The sequence below is a fragment of the Cotesia glomerata genome, linkage group LG7 (assembly GCF_020080835.1).
Source record: "Cotesia glomerata isolate CgM1 linkage group LG7, MPM_Cglom_v2.3, whole genome shotgun sequence".
In the NCBI taxonomy this organism is placed as follows: domain Eukaryota; kingdom Metazoa; phylum Arthropoda; class Insecta; order Hymenoptera; family Braconidae; genus Cotesia; species Cotesia glomerata.
In genome coordinates, this window is record NC_058164.1 from 5,961,200 (window position 1) to 5,987,861 (window position 26,662).

A 26,662-nucleotide genomic window follows, 5' to 3' on the forward strand; every position below is an offset into this window, starting at 1 on the left:
TTGGTTCAAGAATTTTTCTCTTGGATAAATTTGAATTTTTTCCGTAATAAAAATCCATACTACAAATATAAAAAATATATTTTCAATAAATTATAGATTTTTCGATTTGTATTTTAACAATAAATAAAATATATAAGAAATGAATGTATGAAAATATTCAGTAATATTTAACATTTTTAAGAACATTTTTTTATACTTTCATACATGTATTTCTAATAGTTTAATATATTTTAATCATACTTAAAATATAAAAAATATTCACGTAAATCAATTTAAAGTTAACTTATCAGAAATATATTTTGTATAGATATTTTATATATTCATTATTTACTGTTGATATATTTTTTAAATAAATATTTAGCATCAGGATTATCCTTATTTATATCCCACAATAAATGGAACCTATTTTCATTCGGGTTTAAAGAAGTTCCTTAAAGACAGTCTGGAGTCGAGATTTATCGTAATTTTTCTCAACACACTTGGATTACAATAGACTTTAACAAATTACAGCTCAAGTACTCACCTCTCTTGGAAGCATGGAAGCTGTCTTGGGGTGAAATCTGTTCAATCTGAGCGCTGAGCCGCGATTTGGGTAATATGTCTCTGTTGGCGTTGATCTTTTCCACTGCGTACCGAAACGCCACCCCTTGTTTGTCGTCCGATTGATGAAATAATCCACCTGGGAAATTAAAACCATACAACAGGTATGCATTTATTATTACTCCTTGTAGTTATGCACAAAATAACAAATTAGTAAACAAAAAAAGGTCTATTTAAAATCACATTTTATTTTCATCGAGCTTTTTTATATTTTAATTTCGGCAGCCACCTGAGAGCATTAAATTTTCCGATAGTAAATTTTATCTCGGTTAAATTAAAAAAAATATTATCTCGGCTTATATCCAATACCTGCGATATTCTATAAATTTACTGTTTTATGAATATTTAAATATTATAAATATTAAATGCGAAGTATAATACATGGAAAAACATTAATTATAGTGCCGGTATTTTTTGCGGGAAAGCTGATGCTGAATATGTATATATATATATGGACCGGTCTGCTAGTTTACATTCAGTGTAGACGACACGTACATGCCCCGGTCGAGTAGATAAATCAGTTTTAAAATATTAGCATTTTGGTGGCTTGCCCACCGGAATGTTTGTTTTAATATTTAATCTTAATATTCCTTTTTTGTCAGGGCAAATAAAAAACTTGGCTATTTATTGAGTTCGCTTATTGTTATAAAGTTCGGGTCAAAAAAATAAATATTTCCTAGTGAAATCGATCTTTATTGGCCAAATAATTATTGAATAGCAATATCCTATTTTTAAAGAGTAAATTAAATGTTTGGTTTATCGATTTTTATTGTAAAACAATCAAGAAAAAAATATTATTGCTTTTTCTTTGAAGTATAAATGAGAAATAAGATACTGACGGGTAATAAAACAATATAAATTTTTTATTTAATTCCGACAAATGTTAATAAAGAGTAGTCAATTCTGCTGCAAAAAGAAATTAATTAAAAAATTTTAATACAAACGATAAATCAAAGTATTTTTCTTTCAGCATATCTAATTCGTTAAATAATTAATAAAAAAAACATCCAGTTTATTTCACTGTCGGGTGTTTGTAATGACCAATACATTTGAAAACAGTATATTTGCTAAAAAAAAGTATGAAACTCGAGCTAAACCCTCTTTACAGTGTAAAAAGTAAAAACAAATGCTCAGTGAAACAATTTACAGATCAAGTGAATTTATTATTTTGCAAAGTCTTTGAACAAACAACGAGCATCATTGTTTTGATGAGAAAAAATATTATTAAAGATGAACAAATATTTACCAGGATAGTAACAAAAGCGAGTAAATGAACATTTATTATGATAATAACGTTTGTTTATCAACTGATAAGGCTGCGCGGAGCTTTTATATCCCATGGGAATGTACAATAAATGATTTAGTAACTCATGGACATCGTGGAACGTTGGCGGGGGCGGGGAGGAGGAAGGACCGTGTGAATAAGCTCCATTCAGATGGGGAAATTTACCTCATAAATTATTAGTTTAACCTTGTATTCATCATAGAGCGAGCTGAGCGAACAACCAGAGATATAACTATGGTGAGAAGACGTGCCACAGCTTTCCGGGCCACAAATTATATCTTGATCTCTGAAGGATTTATTGCGCTTATTCTACCGTCGTTAACCAACAATTATATGCACCCAAACCCGTCTACTTATCGCCCGCATCTTTTCCTTTAAAGTAGAACAAATTTACAATTTATAATTTATTATCTGAGGTAATATCTTGCAGATTATGAGTATGCATTCTTTTGTGTTTTTCCAGTCAAGTCAGAAGTGACTCATTTTTATCTCGCGACTCGCGACATCCTCGGCCCTTGCTCTGCTTTGAAAGCTGGCTGAAAATTTAATTGAAAAAAAAAAAAAAAAAACTAAGAGAAGAGAAGGGAAAAAAAACGTTCGACAGCGAAAAAAAGTCATTAATTAATACCGTGGAAATTATATGCATATCCATAGAAAATGGAATTTTAAATATTCCTCGTGACACGTAAATTGGAAATCGATTTTCATGGTTTTTTATTATTTTCGAGCTTACAATCTACCCCTACTACTGTCAAATTATTAAAACTTGAATATTCATAGTTTATTGATGAATTAGCCTGTAATGTTTGTAGTTACTCGGTGTTTTAGAAAAAATTCATTAAAACTCATGTTGATACTTACTAATAAAAAAAATTGATCGAGCTTTATTTATAAATATTGATTTTAATTTTTTTTTAGAAACTCAATGTATGTTTTTTTTTTATTTTTAAAAATCAGGTCAAATATATTGTCTCCTAACGCCCCGAGGCTTCTTAAAGAGGTTCGAGACCTTTTCTGGATGATATTTAGAGGAAATAAATTTATAAAAAACCTTTAAAAGGCCAAAAGTAGCCAGTCCGTCAGAAATTGTATCCTCAGAATTTAGAAATTGAGTGCTGGGTTTATTTGATCCGTTATCTGAGAATTTTATTGATAAAAAATTTTGTTTCAGTCTCTTCTGACGAGTTATGAGAATTAGAAAGTTTATCGTACAAAGTTTATTTAAAATTTTTTTATCTTAATAGTTTAAAGTTATTTTCCTTTGAATTTAAGTCGGACTGAATAAAGCTTAATAATTTTTCGATGTAAATTTCGAAGTATTTTTTTTCGATCCAAATTTTATAATTTTTTTGGAAGAACTCGAAGAGCTTAAACCTTTTTTATAAAAAATGGCTTAAATAGTTTGAATAATCGATATTATGAAATTATAAATTTTTAATTCTATAAATTATCCTCATATTTACTCTTATCTAATTTACAATATAAAATATTAATTATTATAAAAAAAAAAACGAATAATAAATCTTGTTTCACATATTCATATTATAATTAACGACTTGATTAAAAATAAAACTAGTCATTTTATTATGAAATAAATAAATAGAACTATTTTTTTCTCTTGTTCGACTTTTGACCCCCAACAAAACTAACTTAAAGAAAAGAAGAAAGACATTTTATTTAAAAAAAAAATGAATAAAAACCCTGATGAAAAATACAGAACAAATGAAATAATTAAAACAATTGAAACTACAAATAACTATTCTTCCCATGTTCATTCTATAGCTTCATTTAATTCCCGCGACTGTTCACTTTTTCCAGTAATTCGTAAATTTAAACAAACCTGTAAAGAGTTTTCTCTTTACCCGGCGATCCCGGTCTTTGATCTTTCTTTTTGCGCCATCTCCAGTTCTTAAGTCTGCAGTGATGAAGAAAACGTAATTATATAATACGAGGCTTCCTTTTATTACGCTACAGAGATAAATACATCTATACTGAAGAGCTCTCAAACTTTAGTGTATAAAAGATAGTAAGAGAAAATAGCCGACCGGGATTCAGAAGGATGCAGAGGATAAAGAGAATCTAAACACCCACTCTTACTTCCGATACACGGAAGATTAAAAGGCACTCAGGAAACGAATGAATAATTTATGGTGGCGGCACATCCAGTTCCTCCTGCACCGACTCAGCCTCTTCATTCTCATTCTCATTCTCCTTCTCATCTTCATACTCCACTTTGCCTCAACAAACCTCTCCAGCCAGCATTTGTGCTTACTCACTACTCCATATATTCCGAGGAAATTCTATCTGCACTTTAAATACATGTAAATAGTAAGTAGGCATAAGGTGTTACAAGTACCTTCTCTCCTTCTCTTTCTCTTTATGCCAGTTTTTATTTCAAACTATATCCTGTTCGCAGTTAAAACTCTCACGTGCAGCTGAAACTGCTTCGTTTCATAAAATATTATTTTTGCTTTTGAAACAAATACTCCACATTGCCGGGTATCGTATTTGCTGTTTAGTTTGTTAATTACTTTAGTAATCAAGGGTTTTAATTACTACATACAAATAACATGTTATCGTAGCATTAACCATCTCTTCACCAAAAATAATATTTATCTCATCGTGTAAATATCAGTTATTATATACGTACAAATACATTTACAAAATGCAATTATCAGTTGTGAAATTGAATATTGCCAAGTTAATTATCTGTTTTTATTTTTATTTTAATAATATTAAAAAACGACCCTGAATATTATCAATTTTTGCACGCTTCACTTATCTCAAATTAATTGTATACGAAAAAAAGTTTGGAAAATCCAAATGAGCATGCCTTAAGCGCTCATGTCATGCATAAATTATTTAGATCATAACAAAAATTATTCGTTTTTAATTTGAATTTTCCCGCGAGTAGTATTATCCCCTCTGTAGGTCGAACTAAAGAAAAATTTTAACAGATGATAAAACAGTTAGTAATTATACCATCATGTATGTATAATTTCTGCTTGTTTATAGTTATTTCAATTCTGTTTATGAAAAATAATGTATATGGCTGCCGAAATCGCAGAAAAAGTCACCGAACTGACAATCGAAAAAAATTAACTGTATCGAAACGGAATTATTTTGACACGCAATTTTCACAAGGGTTTTGATAAACTTCCTCGGGAATAAAACAAAAAAAAAAAATTAAATCGTGAAAGTGATTTTTGACAAAGTTATGGTGTTATCAAGCCCATAGCTCCCGTGAATACCACGCTCTTATCCATTTAATTCATCAGAAAAACGAGTTTTTTCTGAGAAATCTTATTTAATCAATAACAAAATTTTTTTAACGTGTTCTGTGGTTACTATTATTTATTTCAATATGCTTTTTATCCATAATTTTTTTCGTTTAAATTATGAAAATTAAGGCATGCAAAACAAAAAAAGGTAGTAAAAAATATTTTTTAGCTTAAAAAATTTCAAAAATTATTTAGGGTAAGTGTGGGTATTACTGCAGTTTTTTTCGTAAGTCTCACTTCGAAAGCATTTTTAAAAAAATTTTCTCAAGATAATAATAACTTTTTTTTTTTAACAAAAGTTTGACTCATTATTAACCCAAAATAAAATCAACAATGACAGAAACAAATATTTTCGTTAAATAATAAGCATTTAAAAAGAAGTCTAAATGCATGTATTACTTCAGGTCTTAAAGTAGCTTGCTCCTATTACTGCGTGTCCATTACTGCAACTGATCCAGTTACTGCGTACCTATTACTGCAGAACGGCTATATTTTAGGATTTACTTAAAAATGGACAAAAACTTATCAAAAATAAAATTTATTAGTTTAATGTAATAACAAGAATTCTTCATAATCTAAATAATAAGTAACAGCCTTAAAGTATTATTAATTGACCAGAATTCGTAAATTTTAATTGATGTAATCTTACAATCTACTGATTATTGCTTTCCTGGACTTGCCTCGACTTCTTATTTTTTTGTTTATTAACTTTTGATTTTTTATTAATTTTATCCATAGTTTATTTTTCACTTCGAGACAACTTGATTCACGCACTTATTTAGAGGTTAGAATAGCCGTGTTTACGTCCGCAGTAATAGGCACAGACATATAAAATAGAGGCGCTTGTATTACTGCAGTCGACTGAGAAAATTGCAGTAATACACGCACATGCGGTTTTTCGGTACCAATTACTGCATGCTTAATTAAATAAATTTTACTGATCGAAATGTAATTTTTATTAATTATTCAATTCTAAAAAAGGGTTATCTAACTTCTAAATGTAAAAAATATATTAATTAGGTCATTTATATAAAGAAAAAGACTTTTTATGACCACCTCTTTTTACACTGAAACTCTTAAAAAAGATAAAATTATTCACTTCTGTAACTACTTAATTTTTATTAATTAATAACAAATTGAATAATTGTCATACATATAAAACCACTATGCAGTTATTTTCCGAAAGGTTTAAATTAACAGAAATAATTTTTTTTTAATCAAAAAAGTCATAACCCATTTATTGATAATTAAAACAAGAAAATCTGCAGTAATACCTACACTTGCAGTAATACCCACACTTACCCTATGTAAAGTAATTTATAATCATAAGAAGAGCTTTATTACGGACAGGAATGAATAAACAACCAAAGTTAGTTACTGTCCGTCAGGTGTTTACCTGACACCTAATCTTGACAGCAATTAACACTCTAATCCCATAATCTCCGACATAGGTGTTACTGACACGCATCTCGTAGATCCTTAGTCATTTAAAACCTTACGAACCCTAACAGTAGTCCTACAATGCTGATCTAGCTATTGCTAACTTCTATATTATTATTATTGTGTGATTTGGGAGTTATGGTATCTGTTTTTTTATTCGGCATATACTTGGTTGGAAGAATTTGTTTTCAATTTTCAATTTTTATAGCCAAGAAATTAAAATTTTAAATTTTTTAAACAAAAAGTCAGAAAATAAATTAAAAATCTTTTTCTTATTTTTTAAAGCCAAAAATTCATACATTAATCATCAATCATAATTGTTCAGTGAACAGGCCCAGCTGCGATGAAGTCGCCCCTGGGGGACTCCCAAATTTACGAGCCGTACCTGCAACCCCTAGTTCCCGCAAAAACTAACCGCCTGCGCAAAGCGTAGCTTGACCGATCACGTCATGTATCGATGGTGTGATTGGCTGATTGCTCCGCAGACATGCGCAGTCAGCCTTCTTCCCGAAGCTGACGAGAAAGAAGACGCATTATGAATATTATCTTTCGCTTCCACGCTTCGTTATCCTGCTAAATTAATTCGCTTGAGTTATAAAATTCCGCTTTTTTGCTTAATTGATTATTAATCCGCCTTAATAAATTGTGCTTTATTATTTTTGAGTTTGTGACAGATAATTTGTGTTATTTGTGTAATAATTCACCGCTTTCTCAGTGCCGGCTGTGTGTCTAACCACGTGTCAACCGGCTTCGCTTTATTATACACGATTTCATTAACTTATCCGCTTTTTTTAAGACAATCGGCTAACATATTAAATAAATATTGAGTGTATATAGTGTAAATACATTTTTAGTTCACATTAATAATAATATTTCCGCGTTTTAATTGAGATATCCAGACCAAAACCTGATCCTCCGTTTTCTCGCATTTACATCATTTTACAATAATGTTTATAGTAAATTTATACATTTATAAATTTCTAAGATGATTAAAGCAAAATAAAAATTTTTTTATACCCCTTTTTGGTTCTGCAAAAAACTAAATTGAGTGTAAAGGTTTTGATTTGAATTTGTGCCTTTTCATGGTTTCATATCATTCTCGCCAATAGTTAATTTATGATAAGTATTTAGGCTGCATTCGAAAATGCTCTATCTCTAGATACATAATTAATAAATGACCTTGTATCTTGTGAAATATTGACATTTTTAAAGATATAAGCTCACCCCGACATTACACTCATCGAGACCTTTCATTTGAGTACCTACATTAATTTTTCACATATTTTATATATTTATATATTTTACAAATACCATATATATATAATATATAAAAAATGTCATGTGGGTACTCAAATGAAAGGTCTCAATGAGTGTAACATCGGGATGAGCTTATATCTTTAAAAATGTCAATAATTAAGAACTGACATTGTTATCTTGTGAACTATTGACATTTTTAAAGATATAAGCTCATCCCGATGTTACAGTCATCAAGACCTTTCATTTGAGTACCCACATCATTTTTTCATATATATATATATATATATATATATATATATATATATATATATATATATATATATCATATATATATCATATATATATATATATATATATATATATATATATATATATATATATCATATATATGAATATATGAAAAATATATCAAAAAGCATGTGGGTACTCAAATGAAAGCTCTTGATGAGTGTAACATCGAGATGGGATTATATCTTGAAAAATGTCAATAGTTAAGAAAGTACAGTGCAATTTAACAAAAGTCATTATTTAATAAAGCAAAATTTTATTTATTTATAGTTCACAAGTCACGGCAGTCACATAGTGACTGCAAGGTTGCTAGTTTTTATTATTCCATTATTAATTTTGCAGTTAAAGAATAACCATAAATATTTACTGTTTATTTATTTTTCAGACAAAGATAATAGAAGGACCGTAAACAGAGTGATATTGAATGAAGCCGTTATGCATTTATCGAAAGGGAGCACGTAAGGCATTTCGTAATCCAGCGATAGGCGATACGCGACCGAGTGATTAAATTAAATGAATTTATAAGGAAGGGGTAGATGGAGTATAGAGAGACACTCACCTATCCTGATAATGTCTGGAAGGGCGTTGGTGTGGGTGGCGATAAGTGCCAGCAGCAACCACCTCAGCGCCATTTCCGGTCCTGAGTAGTCAGCTCCCGAGATCTGCGCCAGCGCGAGCCGGCGCGAATTCCTCCGGCTTCCAGAAATGCACTGCAACTCACACTCCCAGTGGATGATGAAGAACAACAGTCGGGTTCTCGCTTCTCTTGCTGGTATCAGCCTCCTGGAAAACAAGATAGGATGCCTGTTCATTAAAATGCACAGTAGAGACTCCCGTGTCTACGTCCACTAAAATTCCCTCTACTCTTTGTGTTATGCATATATATCGTGTAAAGTACACACTGTAGAACCACCTACGCCGCACACATGACTGAGTACCATCCGTTGATCCCTTCTCATTTCTCATCTCTCATTTCGCCTCTCTCCCTTCGCATACTGTTTGCTATTCAATGGAAATAAATCTTACAAGTAAAGTCACTATCTGCGTTTTGACTGCCGGTATTTCATGTCATATGTCTCGGCTTTAATATTTACTCTCATTTATTCTGACAATTTTTTTTTTTTTTAATTATTTCCATATTTTTATTATAAACAGAGAAAAAACTATTTTATTTATTTTTAAAGATAAATAAAAATATTATTGAATTTGTAAAAATTAAAAAATTATAATTGATTATTATTTATCTACTAATAAGTCTCGAGAAAGATCTTAAAAAAAGAAAATTATTTTCATTGTTTTAAAAAAATTAATTTAATTCAATGAAAACTAATTTTGAACAATTTATTGGAGTTGAATCAAGCCAAAAATTTAATAATAATAAAAAAAATTTCTTAGTTTAATAATTTTTATATTTGATTTAAAATAATAAAATTCTTCTTTTTAATTCAAATTGTTTAAGACAGTCAAATTCTTCAAAATAATTTTTTTTGTTCCAAATTTTTGCTCTCAAACCAAAAAAACTTTTCTATCAATTTAATATCATTTAAAATATTGTACTTTTATAATCAATTAAAAATAATTTTAAAGAGTATCTATAAAAAAAGTTACTAATGGAAGTGAATGAACTTTTAACATGATCAATGAAAATAATTTAACTGAATTAAGCCCTCGAAATTCGATAACTAAGTATCCAATACATTAATTACTTTATTGAATTAAATTATTTGATTACCAATACGATTAACAGCATCAAAATTTTAAAAGTCCTCTATAATAATTACTAAATACTGACGAACGACATATTATCAAAATAATCAGTTATATAATCCTAGTGATGACGCAATCTAACAAATCAACTAATAACTTCAGTACTTCACTGTACTACATTAAATAAATATCAATACAAGAGCCCCATTTATCCATTCGCCTATAAACCACCGGATAAAATACTATTCACATAATAAAAGAAAACAATATCAGGCTCGAGTTTCCAATTATCGCTCTTTAATTGTAAATTAATAAATCATAAACACTGCATAATAACCCTCGTTAAATAATCTGAAAATAATTAACGCAAACACCAAAGAGAAATGGGCAATTCGCAAACAATAGCTCTTTATAAAGTATCTAAATATTAAAACAATCTTGAAGCTTCTTAAATATTAAAATCCAACTTATTAATTATTTAAACAGAAAGATAAAGCAAAAGACAAAGCGAAGCAGCACTGAGACGAATTTCTGAGCGTGATTTTCACCAGCGGAAAAAGTTATGTTGAATTTAAAGTTTTAAGACCCCAAGTTGGTGTAAACAGCAGGGATGAATAAAACACCAGAATCGTGATTTCATTAAACATATAAAGTGAATTTGGAAACTAATTCCAGGAGCCAGCAGTGGACGATTTAAGGGAACAGGATCAAAGTGCTTTAAATCCATCCGAAACAATTAATTGAATCAACAGTGGCTCCATACACCTCTATAGACCGGAGGAAAAGTTCTGAAAAAATAATGACAAACTTTCTGTTTACACACCTGGATTTTATTTTATAATTCACCGAATAGAAGCCAAAGCCAAAGCACCGGGTACGAATTTTTTTCCTTCTAATACTGGGTTTTACTTTACTTTATTTCATTTATTCTATTTCTAGCTCCCGAGTCTAGTTTACTTTTTTTAACGACTATTCACTTTGTCAGAGGTAACGTGCAGACGTACGACAGTGCGACGTGTGCAGTATACCAGGTTTACATAAAACGCGAGCTTGCTTTCTGTTGTGTGTGTTGTGTTGTAGGTGGGTTTCGTTCGCTCGGTCTTCTGCGGAGAATGTAGAACCCAGAGTATAGATATATGATAATGTTACGTACTACCTAGAATGTAGAATGTAAGATCGAGATAAGAGGGATAGGATGTGTGTAGAAGTTGAAACGTATGCGAAAAGAATGACAAAGAAAACCAACTGGAAGTTGAAAGCTCCGCGGTAGAAAGTAACGTTGGTACTGTATGTCTATATATAGGAGATACCTGCTCAAGGGTGGGGCACATAAGTTGGTTCGTCGGTTGGTTAGTCCGTGTAGTATGTAGTATAGTAGATGCATGTAGAAAAACAAAGCAGCGAGAGATGAAAGTTTGCTGACGAGCTTTTTCCCGAAAAGAGAAACCGCCGCTCTATTCACGATCCGCGGATATTAACTTCCTGGGCAACTTTCAGCATTAAGACACCGGCAAGCTTGCTGCATTTTTCAGTAATTTTTATTTTCTGTTATGGTTATGAGTGACGAGTGGAGCATCTTTTCTGGTAGAGCATAAAGGAAATTTTTTTATTAAATCCCCCGCTTTGAACCCACGCTGTTGGAGCTATCAAAGCGGAAGATAACGAGCGTGCTTTAGTATTTGATAAGAGCATTACAAATACTTGCAATGCAGGGGGTTTCGAGTCATTATTCCTGGTGGTGAAAGTAAAGTACTTGGAGGTTGGAGATTGTGTGTCGTTACAGGGCTTTGGGGTATAAGTGATAATTAATCTTTTAAGCTTGATTTTCTTGAGAGTTTTTAAGGTTTAAATGTTGTTAGTAGATTTTATAAAAATCTAACTATTGCAGCCGTCCTCATGGCGCAACTTTGAAAAAATTTAGTCGTTTTCTGACTCAGTTTGTCGAGCTGAGTCAGAAAATGTATATAGTTCAAAAGTTTATATATGTATATGTATATATATATATATATATATTTATACGATATAACGCGGCTTGTCAGCACGATAGCGTTTTCAATTTATAACCGATTCTTCTCAAACTCAACATGCTTTATCTATCGATCAAGACCAAGGTTAAGTTCGAAGATGAGCTTAATCGGGCGAGTAATTTGGAAATGACAGGATTTTGAAATTTTGAAAATCGTAAAAATTGATGTTTTTACTACTTCAACTTGATATAATTACTGATCGAGACAAGATATCAAAATTCGGTAAAATGCATCGTAAAGCTCTTTTTATAAGCTTCAATTTGCACTACTCAGAAGTGGTAATAGCCTCAATATTACTCCTTTTAGAGTTCGTTTAATGAAACAGTTTTACTGTTGCAGCCGTTTTAGAATTATTGTCTGCATCATAGCTTAATCATGATGTAAATTCAATAATTACGATAATGATTAGTCTTTCGTGTAATGTTTTCAGGTAATTCGACAGTAAATATGTCACAGATTAGTTCTATATATTGTTTTCTTCAATTAAAATTTTATCCGGTTTCAAACATCTGATTGATTTGCAAATTGTTGTTCCTAAGCAGTTATTTAAAATTTGGTCATTTATAATTCAAATCTTATAATCTTTGCAATTCTTTGAGAAACTTTTTCTTCAAAAGTTAATTTTTTTTCCAAAATTTGTTCTAAATAGTTTTAAATTTATTATTGAATTTTGTTTTTAATTCATAAATTAAGTTATACATTATTAGTGTTATTATATTATTTTATTAAAAATCAATTTTCTTTATTTGAAAAATCTACTTCCATTTCGGCTGCCGAATGGCTTTTTTTTAAGTTGTGAAATAGCATGATCAAATTGTATGGTTTATGTGGAGAGAAGTTTAGTTCAATGGCACTTCGATAAGGTGATTCATTTGAAGCTAAGATTGCTTGTTCATTGATATTCATGCTTGTAGAACTGGTTGCTGGTTATCGAAACTCTGTGACAAACATCGGTTTTCCGAGCAATTTAGTTGATCAGCAATTTCACACTTCAGTAATATTTTAATACCGTAAATTGACAAAGGAGAGAATACTACAATTGTGTCAGGAATTTATTTTTTTAAGTTTTTTTTTTAATTCGATTGTAAAAATCAATACGGTTGGATTTTATTTATAGATACTTTTTATTGTAAATAAATTACTTTTTTAAACAAAATGCCTTAATTTTTTTAATTTTTTAGTTTCAAGAGTTTCGAAACAAAAAATTCATGGGTCAAGATATTATTTTTACAAGCTTTGTTGTTTTATTTAAATTTGTACAGTGTACATTGTAAAAATTTATAACTTTCAGCTATGAAAATCCTTTACCCGGTAATTATTGAGTAAAAGTCTCAATATGAATAGTTTATACTCACAAAACTTAGATTCTTTCACTGCTCTTTATCCTTTGTACTTGTCATTTACATTTGGTATAATTCTATTTAATGAATATAATAAATAATTAAAATTTTACTTGGAAAACACGCCGCACAATACTTTACAACCTATTGTATTGAAAATATTTGTCATTAAGTTACTTTAAATCACTTGGGTCATTAAGTGCCATTTGAACGAGACAGCCATTTTAGGCATTGAGGTGCCAGGCATACAATAAGCAATTAGTTGTGAACTTATGAATTATCTGATTTATGACGGGATTTTTAAATTCATATTTACGAATTACGGTAAGTTTTTAAAAATTTTTCTGCTAGACAATATTATTCCTTATCGTATAGTCTAGTCGAAAAAAAAAAAAAAAAGTTGTCCATTTGTAAGAATTGCAAAAGTTATTAACAAATAACTAAAAAAAAGGGGTTTAGTTTTTTTTCAAATATCTCAAAAAATAATTAAGGTTTTTTTAAATTTGAAAAAATATTTAAAAAGAGAAGGAAATTTGCTAAAACAAGTCCCAGCTCCTGGAGCTGTAGTACTAATATTTATAATTTTTTTAAATTTAATTTTTCATTGTTTATATAATAAACAAAGAAATTTTTACCTTGTATTTTTTTTTCTCCTTCTGTTTACTGTCACAAAAACACATATGAGGTTTTTTCTTTTAATTTTAAAATATACTTTCTCTGTAATTTCATCATTCTTAACTGGTTTTTTTATCCTTAAAATCATTATCATTTATAAACTAATGGTAATTTTATTAATAAAATGAAAATATTTGAGACTTATTTATTCTCCATTAGTTAAAGAACAAAATCAGCTTAAATCTTAAATATGTTATCAACTATTAAAAATGTGATTATTTCATTCAATTATCTTGTTATTTATTGGTCAATACTTAATATTTTTGCTCTTTTCATTTAAATCTTACTTAATTATGCTGGGAAAATTTTAAAATAAATCAATTTTTCAGATACCGGGTTTTTTTGAAGATTATTTTTATAATTACTCTACTGATACAAACATTATGAAGAAAAAATTTCAAAAACTTTAATTTATTTTTTTTCTTTTTTTTTCTCAGGGAAATTTTAATTATTCCAAAAACTGGGACTTTTAATTTCTATTGTGTTGTTTTTCTTCAAGTGGGCTTATTGTCTGTTATTTTTGCATTATCAGGCTACACACAATAGTAATTAAAATCTCTTTACCTTTAGTGGTAATTAGTAATGAGAGGGAGACTAATTCAGGTAAAATCTCATTAGACCCTTAGAGTAGAAGTAGAGAAATTTGATTTGGTCGACGTTGATTGGGCCTTACAATCATTGGAAGAGATGTAACCTAGTATAAATAGGCACAATTTTGGCAAAGTAAAAATCACTTCTTACAATTTCTCGCTCCGAACGGACGTGCTCATTGTAAACATATAGCTCCAAGTGCCTTAATAGTGCAGTTTGCTTTTTTTTTATTTCAAAGTAAAAGTTAAAAAACAAAAAACATGTCTGTGATATGCGAACTCAAAAGTTTTAAAAAAATTTACTACGTTGATTTTGACGGACTGTCTATCTCGATAGAGAATATCAAAGCAGACATCATACGCCAAATGCGCGTAAAAGAAGACCGGGTCTGGGATATCATCGCATTGAACCCATCAACAAGAAAAGAGTACGAGAATGAGGATACCGTAATCCACAACACAAGGATCCTCCTGCAACGACGAATCATCTCAGAGACCGAGATACAGGAGAGGAAGAGGTTGCTTGAGTGGAAGCGCCGGGAAGCTGAACTCCAGGCGCAACTCGAGCAATTAAAGTCAGCTGCCTCCACCCGAAAATATGTGGACTTGACGAAGATGGAGGGCACCGAAGAAGAAAAAATCAAGAAAATGATGGAGCTGTCAACAAGGGACTATGCACCTTCAAACTGGTTGAAGGTGCCGTACAAGCAGAGTGGGCCAGTGCCTGCCTACTACATCTGCCGCCGCTGCCAGAAGCCGGGTCATTGGGTGTACCAATGTAAATTCATGGTCAACGGGAAGCCGGCTTCGATCAAGAAGGCCAAGGGGATCCCACAGACCATGATGACCGAGGTCGAGGGCCCCGAAGTCCCAGGAGCCATGCTGACTTCAACGGGGAAGTATGTGGTCTATTCTGGGATTAAAAAACAGCCGTCATCATCACCACCATCTTCAACTTCTTCACCGTCAGTGCCATCGCCATTGACACCATCACCATCACCGCCACCTTTAACTGCTCCACCTTCAGTGCCGTCGCCATTGACACCATCACCATCACCACCAACGCCCTCACCAGTATCATCATTACGTCCACCAACATCAAAATCACCAATACCGTTATCATCTGGGCCTCTGCCGTCATTATCACCAAAGCCGACGACGCCTTTATCGGCGTCTATACCAACACCATCCTCATCATTGTCGCAGGGTGCCACTGGGTTCCCGCTGTCGAGCTATACCCCGAGCATCGTTGAAAATACTGAGTACTATTCGTCCTCGAATAGTCAGGGCTCGGGGTATCAGTACGGCGATTATGAGCACCCTATTCCTCATCAGTATCTGGGAGAGGAACCATATCACCAGGAGGTATATGGTTATTCAGGGTACCATGCATCTAACCACCGTCAACATACGTGAGGAATCGATGACCCGCTTGAAGAGTTCGAGAGGTATCTTCGAACAAAGGATGCTAAAAAAAGGAACCGACAACATAGGGCTGGAGGCTCCAGGTCCTCCAGCGGACATCAATCATCGTCATCTACGACTAAACGGAGAAGATTAAATTAATTTTAAAAATATTTTATTGTTTAAATTATATATATATATATATATATATATATATATATATATATATATATATATATATATATATATATATATATATATATATATGTACCAATTTCACTAAGTCATCACCACTATACAGACTACTATCTACTTGCAATTATATCAGCCAAAACAGTGATCAGGTAGACATACTGAACTCAAATAATTCTCTCAACACCAATGTCCTGAGATCCCTATTCGTCCAACTACGTGATAATGTTAATGTTAACTAGTCAAAGTATATTATAACTAGCAGTTCCTATTATTCATATGAAGCCCTAGATAAATAAATAAGTTTCTTTTTAAGTACACATGTATAATAGATTAGCTTAATTATAACTGTAATCAACATAAAGTGTAATATAAACTCTTTACTACAAATGTACATTTACACTATAAAGTGTCCCTGTTATTGGCCAATGGGCTGTTGGGACTTTAATAAATAAATAAATAAATAAATAAATAAATATATATAAGAATTTTTTGTATACATTTTTTAATTTTAGACATTTTTTAGTTTTTAACTTAGAGTTTTATTGTTATTATTATCATTAAGTTGATTATTTTTAATTATTATTTGTAAATTAATATTTTTATTAAAAAAAAATTAATTAATTTAATATTGTAAAAAATAGTAGTTATAAAAATAGTCATATAATAAATAAATAAAATTTAAAAAAGTCTTAATTTAAGTTTAGTAATAAGTGTAATTGTATATTTAGATTAACAATAAAACAAAAGTTAAATTTAATTTCGTGTGCAATTTTTTTCCCAAAAAATTAATCAAAAGATGAAAAAACTCACAATATTTAATAAATTAATAAATAAATTCATCATCATATCAAATAAACAATTTTAATTGGTTTCTCTCAATTGAAAAGCTCTTTTATCGTTTATGCCGAAAATATTATCAGAATATTCGAATTATTTATTATTAAAAATATCGATAAATTACAAGTAAGTACAAATTATTTATACTTTCGGATATTATTTTCTTGGGTCAAGATTATTTCTTTAAAATCAAGTAATTTTTTTTTCTTTTTTTTCAGTGCTAGAATTATGTCTTTATTTTTTATAGAGTATAGTTTCTTATCTTTGAAAAAAATATGAAAATGAATAGTAAAATTCAGTAATTGTTTGCTGTTAAAAAAAATATTGTTGAAAGATATAAATGCAAAAATAATAAGTCATTGAATAAAAAAGTAATTCAAGTATTTTGTAAAGATATCACTCGGATAATTTTCCTGTGAAATGAATACCATTGAAAAAGAAGATAAAAAATTAACGAAATACAAGAAATACTTTTAAATTTCCTTGGAGATTTTTTATCATTCGTCGGAAAAGTGTGACTTGACAATAGTCAGAAAACAAAGTAACATAGCAGCTGTCACCCTATTGTTGTGCCATTGAATTCTCGGTAAAAATGAAAAACAAGAGAGCAATGTTGTTGAAAAATACATACTGCACCTTGAAACAGATACCGGGGGTGAAAATACACGTATAGTTTAGTATAGATCTCTGAGCAGAGACGGAGAAATACGCGCTGTAAAATAAATGGGAAAAAATTCTCGGTATATTACTACATAATATATATTATGTATTTTATATTATATGTAATATGTTATATCGATGGAGCTCATAGCTCTGTACTGCACATCTGGATAAGCAGAGATCACGTCGTCTTTGTCTTCTTATATTATTATAACGAGTGTCAGAGTGAATGTATGTCGCGCACTCGACGGCAAGTACGGCAATATCGCTTCGCAAGTACTTTTTGACACATGTTGAGAATTAAAGGCTCCAGAACATAAAATAAAAAGAAATAAAAGACTAGTTTGAAATAATAAATGAATAAAATGGTGAAAATGTCGAGCTACCACTAAGTGGTTTATTGTTATTATTTTTCGGGGTTATTAAATTAAGTGAAGCTTAAAAGCTGTGACAGAGATAAAAAAAACACAGGTCGTTTATATCACAATTAATGTCACATTGAAACATTTAAATGGGGTATAAAAACATTAAAAAGCTTCTGACAAATTGATACCGCGGTATTGCCAAACTTAACAATTGATTTATAATAATGATGATAACGGCAACAAGTAAGTATAATTTATTAATCGAAATAACAATGAGAATAATTATAAGCCAAATGTGATTCCATGAATCATGCTTTTGTTGACGATTTTAATCCTTTTTAATGCATATTGTCATTGAAGTTTCATTTCAACTCAGCTTTTCATGGCTAGCGTTTCATTCCTTTGGTTTCAATTAATTATCGGTGAATTTAATTTTCATAATTAACTTTTGCCAAAATCAAGAGGTTAAAATTTTGGTAATTAATGTGAAGAAAATGCAACAGCTATCACGTTAGTTAAATCTACTCTTGACTCTTTAGTCAGTACTCCATTTTCTCAGCAAGTTACTGAATATCGGATGTCGTCTCAACTGTTGATCTCCGGGATTCCAAATGATTTAAATACACAACAAACTAATGAGCAGATTACACACCAAATATTTGAGAAGTTAAATATTGCAAATTTTACTACTGATATTTTAAATATCAGAGAATTTAACAATAAAAGGAGGCAAAGTGGACAAAATAGCACACAAACCTCGCGTTCGCTTATTGTTAAACTTAAATCACCTGAAATTTGTGAACACATCATTGAAGTCAAACGCCGTTCCCCCAAACTTCTGGCTAAAAACGTCTTTAATACTTCTTCTGACTCTAACCAAAACAAATTTATCTACATAAATGAGTTCTTACATCCTGATATATATAAATTTGTACAGAAGATAAAAACTAAAGCCAAACTATCAAAAATTAAATACGTCTGGACTGACCGTGGCAATGTCTATGCAAAGAAGGATGATGATTCACCTAAGTTTCATATCAACACTGAAGATGACCTTGAAAAACTTTTATAGCAACAAATTGATCAGCCTATTGTAACCAGTACATCAATAAACATCTTAAGTCTTAATATAAACAGTTATTTAGCCCATCTAGCACAATTTGAAGCTCTTGAATGAAGCTGCAATTAAACTACCGACTGATGGGGAAGCAGTAGCTGATTGGGCTAAAGAAGTTGGCCTTGAAATAAATTTTTCAAAAACTAAGGTTATGATTCTTGGAACTAACAGAAGACTCAAGCTCTTAGACAACTGTGATCTTCCTCCAATATCAGAAGATCTGACAGAATTGCAGCGAAATTTAATAACATTCTTTTCAAAATGCCAAATTTCTCGACAACAATCTACGAGCATTCATTTGTAATCTCTGCAATTCGAATCTGGAAAGAGCTACCCACTGAAGTCATAGAATCACCCAGCCTAGACTTTTTCAAAAATAAAGCTTTTGAATTTTTTGTGAAACTAGAACGAGAAAATGTACTATAAATGTCAAACAGGCCATTTAAAAATTTAAAATAAAAAATTTACATTCTAAATTACTAAAGTATCTAATATGTTACCATTGAAAAAATTAGCTTTCAAATATTGCTCATTGATTCTATTGTTGTTCTCATTCTTATAAATAGTACAGTACTATTGAATTTTGCAACTATGTTATTAAATCATTCAAAATTATTAACTTCCTTAAAATATGATGATGTTAGTCTTATATATTTAATATTGTTATACGTGTACTTTATTATAAAAATTAATAAATAAATAAATAAATAATTATGAAATTCTACAGTCGTTTTTAAAATTTTTTATCATTTTTTTCAATTGACAATCGTTAAAAAATTTTTTTAAGTCTAAATATTTCCAGTAATTTTTTTAAATATTTTAGGTGCAAAAATAAAAAGTTTCTAATTTTTTTCTTTCTCAATTATTTTATTTTTGATGAACTTTGCTTACAAAAAATATTTTTATGGGTCTAAACATTTAACCATAAAGCAAAAATAATTAAAAAAATTTTTCATTAAAATTAGCGTGTTCCTTTTTTATGAGATTATAAATTTTGAAATTAACTTCCAACCACAGAGCCCCCAAATGAAGATTAAATTCCGTACAAAATTATTTACTCACTAACGTATTTATTATAATTAACTCTTCAAAATCCTCACAAGTTAATGAAGATACTCATTCATAATTCCGTCCATGAAAAATAACCTCATTAGCGAAAGCTTCTATCAAATCCCATTGCTTATTCTCATTTATTCCATTACAAAATAAGTAATTAAATATAATCCTCAAAATTTTTTCATAAAGTCTTGTAAGTTTACCATGCTTGTAAGTAAAATTGCAATCTTTTAGTTACAAAAAATGTCTTCTCTATTTTATTCAGATAATAAAGTGCTCGGATTTAAATGAATTAAATGACGAATTGAAATAGATACTAAGGGTGTATAGCAAGACGGTTAATTCATATGTATGCCAAAAGGTGAAGGGTTTAGCGAAAGAGAGAAGGGGAGAAAGCAGAGCTTCGGGGTAAGGGAGAAGAAAAAAGAAAATGGTTGTAGATGCTATAATACGAACAGGAAATCTAGGATGAATAAAGAGCGAGGGATGACAGCTGGTGTGCTCAGCGCCCAGAAAATCCAACAAGATTTTATAGTGCCGAGTTTCCACGGAGATACATCGCTTATACATGAGGTGTGTAGAAAATTAACGACTAAAAGCTCTTCGCCCTCATATATACGCAGATGTATATATATAGAGATATTTATACATAATCTCTATCTCGGGATATGTGTAATCTAATGTAAATAAAAGCACCAGCGTATATATATATATATGGATAGGTGTGTTATATTTGTAGATGTCATGTGTGTTTATTACAAGGGAAGAATAGCTTTTATGCCATGTCGCGTTACTGCAAGTTACGAGACAAATTTTAATATCGTTAACAATGCTCAATAACGACGAGCACAATTATATTGGTACGTTATCGTCAACGACAACTTATGAATTCATAAATAAACGATACTCGTGATTGTCAATTAATACTGTATTAATTAGTTTTGTTTATATGTTACAGGTAAGTAATTAACGCGAGAGTTATCAATTTGTTCGGATTTCGATTGTTATTCAGTCATTTATATATCTATGTTTTTTATCGATGCTTGTTATAAATGTCAACTCATGCGTATTTACGTGAAGTGGCTACTAATTAATTTATTTATTTGATTAATTTCTTCACATGATGAAGTTCGTGATTTTACGAGGAGTTAATTTTTTTTTTATTTCTAAAGTCTGTATTTGGAATGAAAAATTAAATAAAATATTCCATCCCAACTGTTTTATGAAAAAGTAATTTTTTTTCATTGTAAAATTCATCATTTGAATCAAAAATTGATTTCATAGTTTTTTGTCCTAAAATTTAATTAAAAAATAATTTGTTTAATTAATTTATAGTCCTTACGTCGAATATTAAAATAAAAAATTTAATCTATTTTGCACAAAGTTGTGGGTAAAACACAAATATATCAATAATATCTGTGTTAATTGATGCAAATATTTTAGCTCATACTCTATTGAATCGCTCGAATATTTTGCATCCAATTCAATCGCTATTGATCAATACATTACATTACGTCATTCAGTGTTTCGAAATTTACACATCATAAATTTTCCTCTCGATAACTGATAATGATAAATAATCCTTCTTATGTAAAGGAAGGTCCGTAAGAAATTACATAATTTTAGGAGGTCCTTTACCCCTTTTTAAATATTTCAATAAAAACCCGGTAAAAAAAAATAGCTATTTTTCAATATCGAAATGGAATTAAAACTCCGGAATAAATACTCGGTTGAACTGAAAATAAATCCACAAAATTTATCAGCAAACCGATCTATTACACGAATGAATTCCGTGTTTGCTGGTATTAAATAAAACAAAATTTATTGAAATACAAAAAATAAATAGTAAACAGTGGTATTTTATATTTATTATTATAAAATAAATTCTTGTTCGGCCATCTTAGTTTTTGCAATTACGGAATATACGTGAATTGGACTATCGATAAATTAAGCACAATGGTATGCAAAAAAATAATTCCGTCTCTGGCGGTCCAAAAAACAAAACATTAAATATATATACATACATTGGATATTGTCCATGCAAAAAGATGTGCTTAGACACAGACAAAGTCGCAGACAGAGTCCAGAGAGCAGTGGGAAAAATAAAAATTGGTGGAATAACTCACAAAAGTTTAAAACGCAGCAAAGCCCGGCAACAAAAGTATTTTAAAATTTTTGGCGACCCTCCAAATTAGTGAGCTTTGGAAGTTCGCCCATTAATATATTTTTGAAACGCGGATTACTTATATTCAAACTCACGCCACTAACAAAACACTGACCGTTCACCGTTACAACCTTTAAAGATAAACTTTTGTATCAAACTTACACAATATCTCAAACTTACAATCTGTAATAGTGATAAAGTGCTCTTCTCTTAACATACAATATCTGTCGGCTCTTACACCCTCGTTAATTTTTCTCCCGCTAATAGACTCATAGACTAGTAGACTAATTATCCTGACAAGAGCTACATTATTTAGCCAGGAGATTTATGATGAAACATCAAATAAATTTCCTTCAGCTTCTGCTTGTTTTCTTTCCCGGAAAGCTGCGACGCATTTAATTAAAAGACAAAAAATTCTTCAGTTTGTCTTCACTTTTTTTTGGAGAACTTTCGCTAAATCCGTCTTCTGCATTACAAGATTAAATTTATATAAAAAGTCAACAGTGAATTTTTCAAATTTTTATGAAAATCGTGGATATTTTTTGTAGAAATTTATGCATCTGTTTTTACATGATAAATGTCAGTTTTTAAATTTCAAATGGACTTTTTATTAATTTTATTGTATAGATAAGATAATTTTAATGTTCTTACTAAAAGAAAAAAATTTAATCTACTGAATTAAATAATTTCTTGAATTTACAAAAAATTTTTATTTTTATAACCAGAAGTTCAAAAATTTATAGAGCGGAAAATTAAAAAAAAAAATTAAATTTAAGTTAGTTAGAGCAAAAAAATTGTTTTTTAACCGCCCTTTGGCTTTACAAAGTGCCAAGGGCGTATAATTCTTTTATAATAACACGATTTAAGAAACATACACTGTAAAAAGAGCGGTGTTAAAAATGGACTTATTTTAACACCGCGCGGTGTTAAAATAAAATAACACCGGCGTAACGGTGTACTTTTCCGGTGGCAAAGCACCGGTGTTAAATCGGTGTAAAAACGGAGTAATACCAGTGTAAAAGCGGAGTAAACAGTCTATTTAAAACATCCATATTATAAAATCTATAAAACATAATGAAACTTAGTTTTTAAATTAAGAAAATATATTAAAGTAGTATTCATTACACTGGCCTACAAAAGAAAAGTGGTCTGCACTTTTGACCGGACCTATCTATCTTTAGGTATTTTGACGCGCTGAATCCGAATCTGAAGTCAGTTTTGCCCGTACATCCTCAATATTTTGAGTAAATTGCAAAAAAAAAATTGCGAAAAACTGGTCACAGCGATGAATAAATTTTGTGAACCCAGATAAATTATGATTTTTATGTATATCAATTCACTGAATCTGAATCTAAACGTTAAGTAGCCCCTTAAGTCGTTATTTTATCTTCAGGTTCTGAAGATAAAAATTCTGAGAATGAAGATCGTTTGAGAACAAAAAAGTTCGATAACAACGAAGAACAGTTTAAAATTCGAAAAAATCGTTCTTTTAGAGCTTTTGTGTAATTTCATGGAAATAAATAAATATACTTGACCGACCGTATATTTTGAAAAACAAATAAACCAGCATAATTACCCTGACAAATAATAGCATCATTCTGTCAGCAATAAAAATAAGTAATTTGCGGTGGAAATTTATACGGAAGTATAAAACAGAGCTAAACTTTCAGAGTTAAGAAAAATCATGACTAGACATTTATATTAGCCTTATTACTCCAAAACATAGCTGCGTACATCCAACATCCTACATATTACATACTCACAGACAAAGTTATAACGATATTAGTCGAGATGTTTTTCTACTTTGCAATAAACTCTTACTGTAACTCTTAGTTCCTCTGGAAGCCAGATTCACTCACGTGTAGTTAATTTCTAAAACGTAACCTACACGACTTATGGTGGAACGGAAGCGGAAAATGCCGAGTATAGTCTACTATACGCAATCTTAGAAAGCCGCACAACCTCCAATGTACATTTGCGATAAATCACGAGGAACGACTTTGTAAGCTGCTTCCTACCAAAATCCACTATTATTTTTTCCATACTCATCTCGTTCCATTCTTATTATTATTTTTATCCTTATTTTTACCGGGATACTCCCTTGCCTATTCAATCTCATTCCAATCTCGCTGCACTTGTCCTCCTTAACCCCCTAATCTCTCCGAGTCGTCGCTCTTAGTTTTCAGAGTATTTAACGATTTTATAAAGAAGATATACTCTCCAATTTTCGAGGGACAGAAATCTACCCGCGAAATCTTACTCTTTCACACAAACTCAAGTTAAGTGTCTTAGATACTGAAGGAGAAAGGGAAAGGACATGCCTATAGCCAGATAATAGAATCGGAGATGCATCCCCTTGCACTCGTGCAAGATCCCAAGGCACCATTTATCTCCGAAACCACTGGAGACAGATATAATCGATCTTTATTGCCCTGTTACTCATACGAAACAAGAAACCCCGTTTTAATGCACTTTATCGGGTTAAAGCTTCGAATTTTATTCCCTTTTTTTTTATTTCGCGAAACAAATCCTCCGGCAATTATATACAAATTTTTCCGTCGCGTTTTGAGTACATTTAAACGTGATTGTGATTACGAATATGATTACGGTTAATATTCATTGGATCTGTTATTTGTGGAATAATATTACATTATTTTTATAAAGGGTAAAGCGTGAAACTATCATAAATCAGAGCTTCCGTACATTTTCATTTTTATGAGGACAAAGCTGCTTGGATAATTTATATGTGCATGCATTAACGTACTCATATTTATTGTAAATGATTAATAGATATATTCGCGGATTGTTTCAGTTTGAATAAAATTTGAAGCTGAAATAACTTTCAACTGGCGATTTAAACTTGGAATTTTTTATGTGATACTGAAATAAGCTGACACTTGATAACGTTTGGATTTATTTGAATTAAATAAACTAGCAACCTTACAGTCATTATGTGACTGCCGTGACTTGTAAAGTAAAAAAAATTAAAATTTTGCTTTATTAAATAATTACTTCTGTTAAATTGCACTGTAGTTTCTTAACTATTAACGTTTTTAAAGATATAAGCTCATCCCGATGATATACTCATCAAGAGCTTTCATTTCAGTACCCACATGCATTCTGATATATTTTTCATATATACATATATATAATATATATATAAATATATGAAAAATTGATGTGGGTACTCAAATGAAAGGTCTCGATGAGTGTAATGTCGGGATGAGCTTATATCTTTAAAAATATCATTAGTTAACAAGATAGCAATGTCAGTTCTTAATTATTGACATTTTTAAAGATATAAGCTCATTCCGATGTTACACTCATCGAGACCTTTCATTTGAGTACCCACATGGCATTTTTTATATATTTTATATATATGGTATTTGTAAAATAAATAAATATATAAAATATATGAAAAATTGATGTGGGTACTCAAATAAAAGGTCTCGATGAATGTAACATCGGAATGAGCTTAGATCATTAAAAATATCAATATTTCATAAGATAAAAGGTCATTTCTTAATTAAGTATCAAGACTCATATTTTTGAACTAATTATTCACTTTTTACTAATTAAGCGATTAAAAAATAATCAGGAAATTTTTTTAATTTAACTTAAAAAAAACAAATGTAATAAGTAACAATAATTCAATCACTAATCAATATTCATGAGAATTAATATCCGTCATTGTCGTTATTGCTTTGAAATAAAATTAGACAGAATAGAATTTACCGAAACTTGGAAGCTCGAAACGTGTTGTATCGTATTTAATTACGAATCAGAAAAGGACTAAACTATCTAATTACACAGAGAAGTGTAAACTCAACGATATTACCTCAAAGATCAATATTATGATTGACTGAACTTTTGCGTCATTAGTTTTCAATTATTCGCACATGAAATAGGAATTACTAAATCACTCAAAATAATTTTGTCTATTGCGACGCTAAAGAATAAAAATTTAAATAAAGTGAATTGTTGTCAATCGAAGTTGATGAAAGTAAACAGTACAGATGTTATCAGTTATCGGTAATTAGAAGCTCAGTTCGGATATATTATGATTGAGATTTACAGAAATTGGAATTGAAGCCCAGAAATAAATATCGACATAGTTTGCTGTGATATTGAATTACATGTCAACAAAACGCGAAACTATCTAATTACATATCGTCGATAAACTCAAACATGTCAAACGGAATGATCAATATCATCAAGAGTGCTTGATACGAGACTCAATTAAATTTCCTACATTTGCCCTAGCTGTCGCGCGAGACATACAGATTCACTAGATTTCAATATACCCATTGTGTCAACAATCTAATCAATATCCAATAACATCTCACGGTTATTGTTTATCAAAATTATGCGGGT

The 26,662-nt window shown here is 30.3% G+C and overlaps 1 protein-coding gene across 8 annotated transcripts in view; it reads right to left on the reverse strand.

Moving 5' to 3' along the window:
• LOC123269892 (glutamate receptor ionotropic, kainate 2) overlaps positions 1 to 26,662 on the reverse strand; it is a 163,764-nt gene that overhangs the window by 65,696 nt on the left and 71,406 nt on the right. For all 8 annotated transcript variants that reach the window (XM_044735786.1, XM_044735785.1, XM_044735787.1 and 5 more), the window contains 2 exons: positions 8,711 to 8,934; positions 524 to 679 (listed from right to left, as the gene is read on the reverse strand). In XM_044735786.1, the coding sequence (XP_044591721.1) occupies positions 524 to 679; positions 8,711 to 8,783 (229 nt within the window). In that variant the 5' untranslated portion in view covers positions 8,784 to 8,934. The remainder of the gene's footprint in view (positions 1 to 523; positions 680 to 8,710; positions 8,935 to 26,662) is intronic.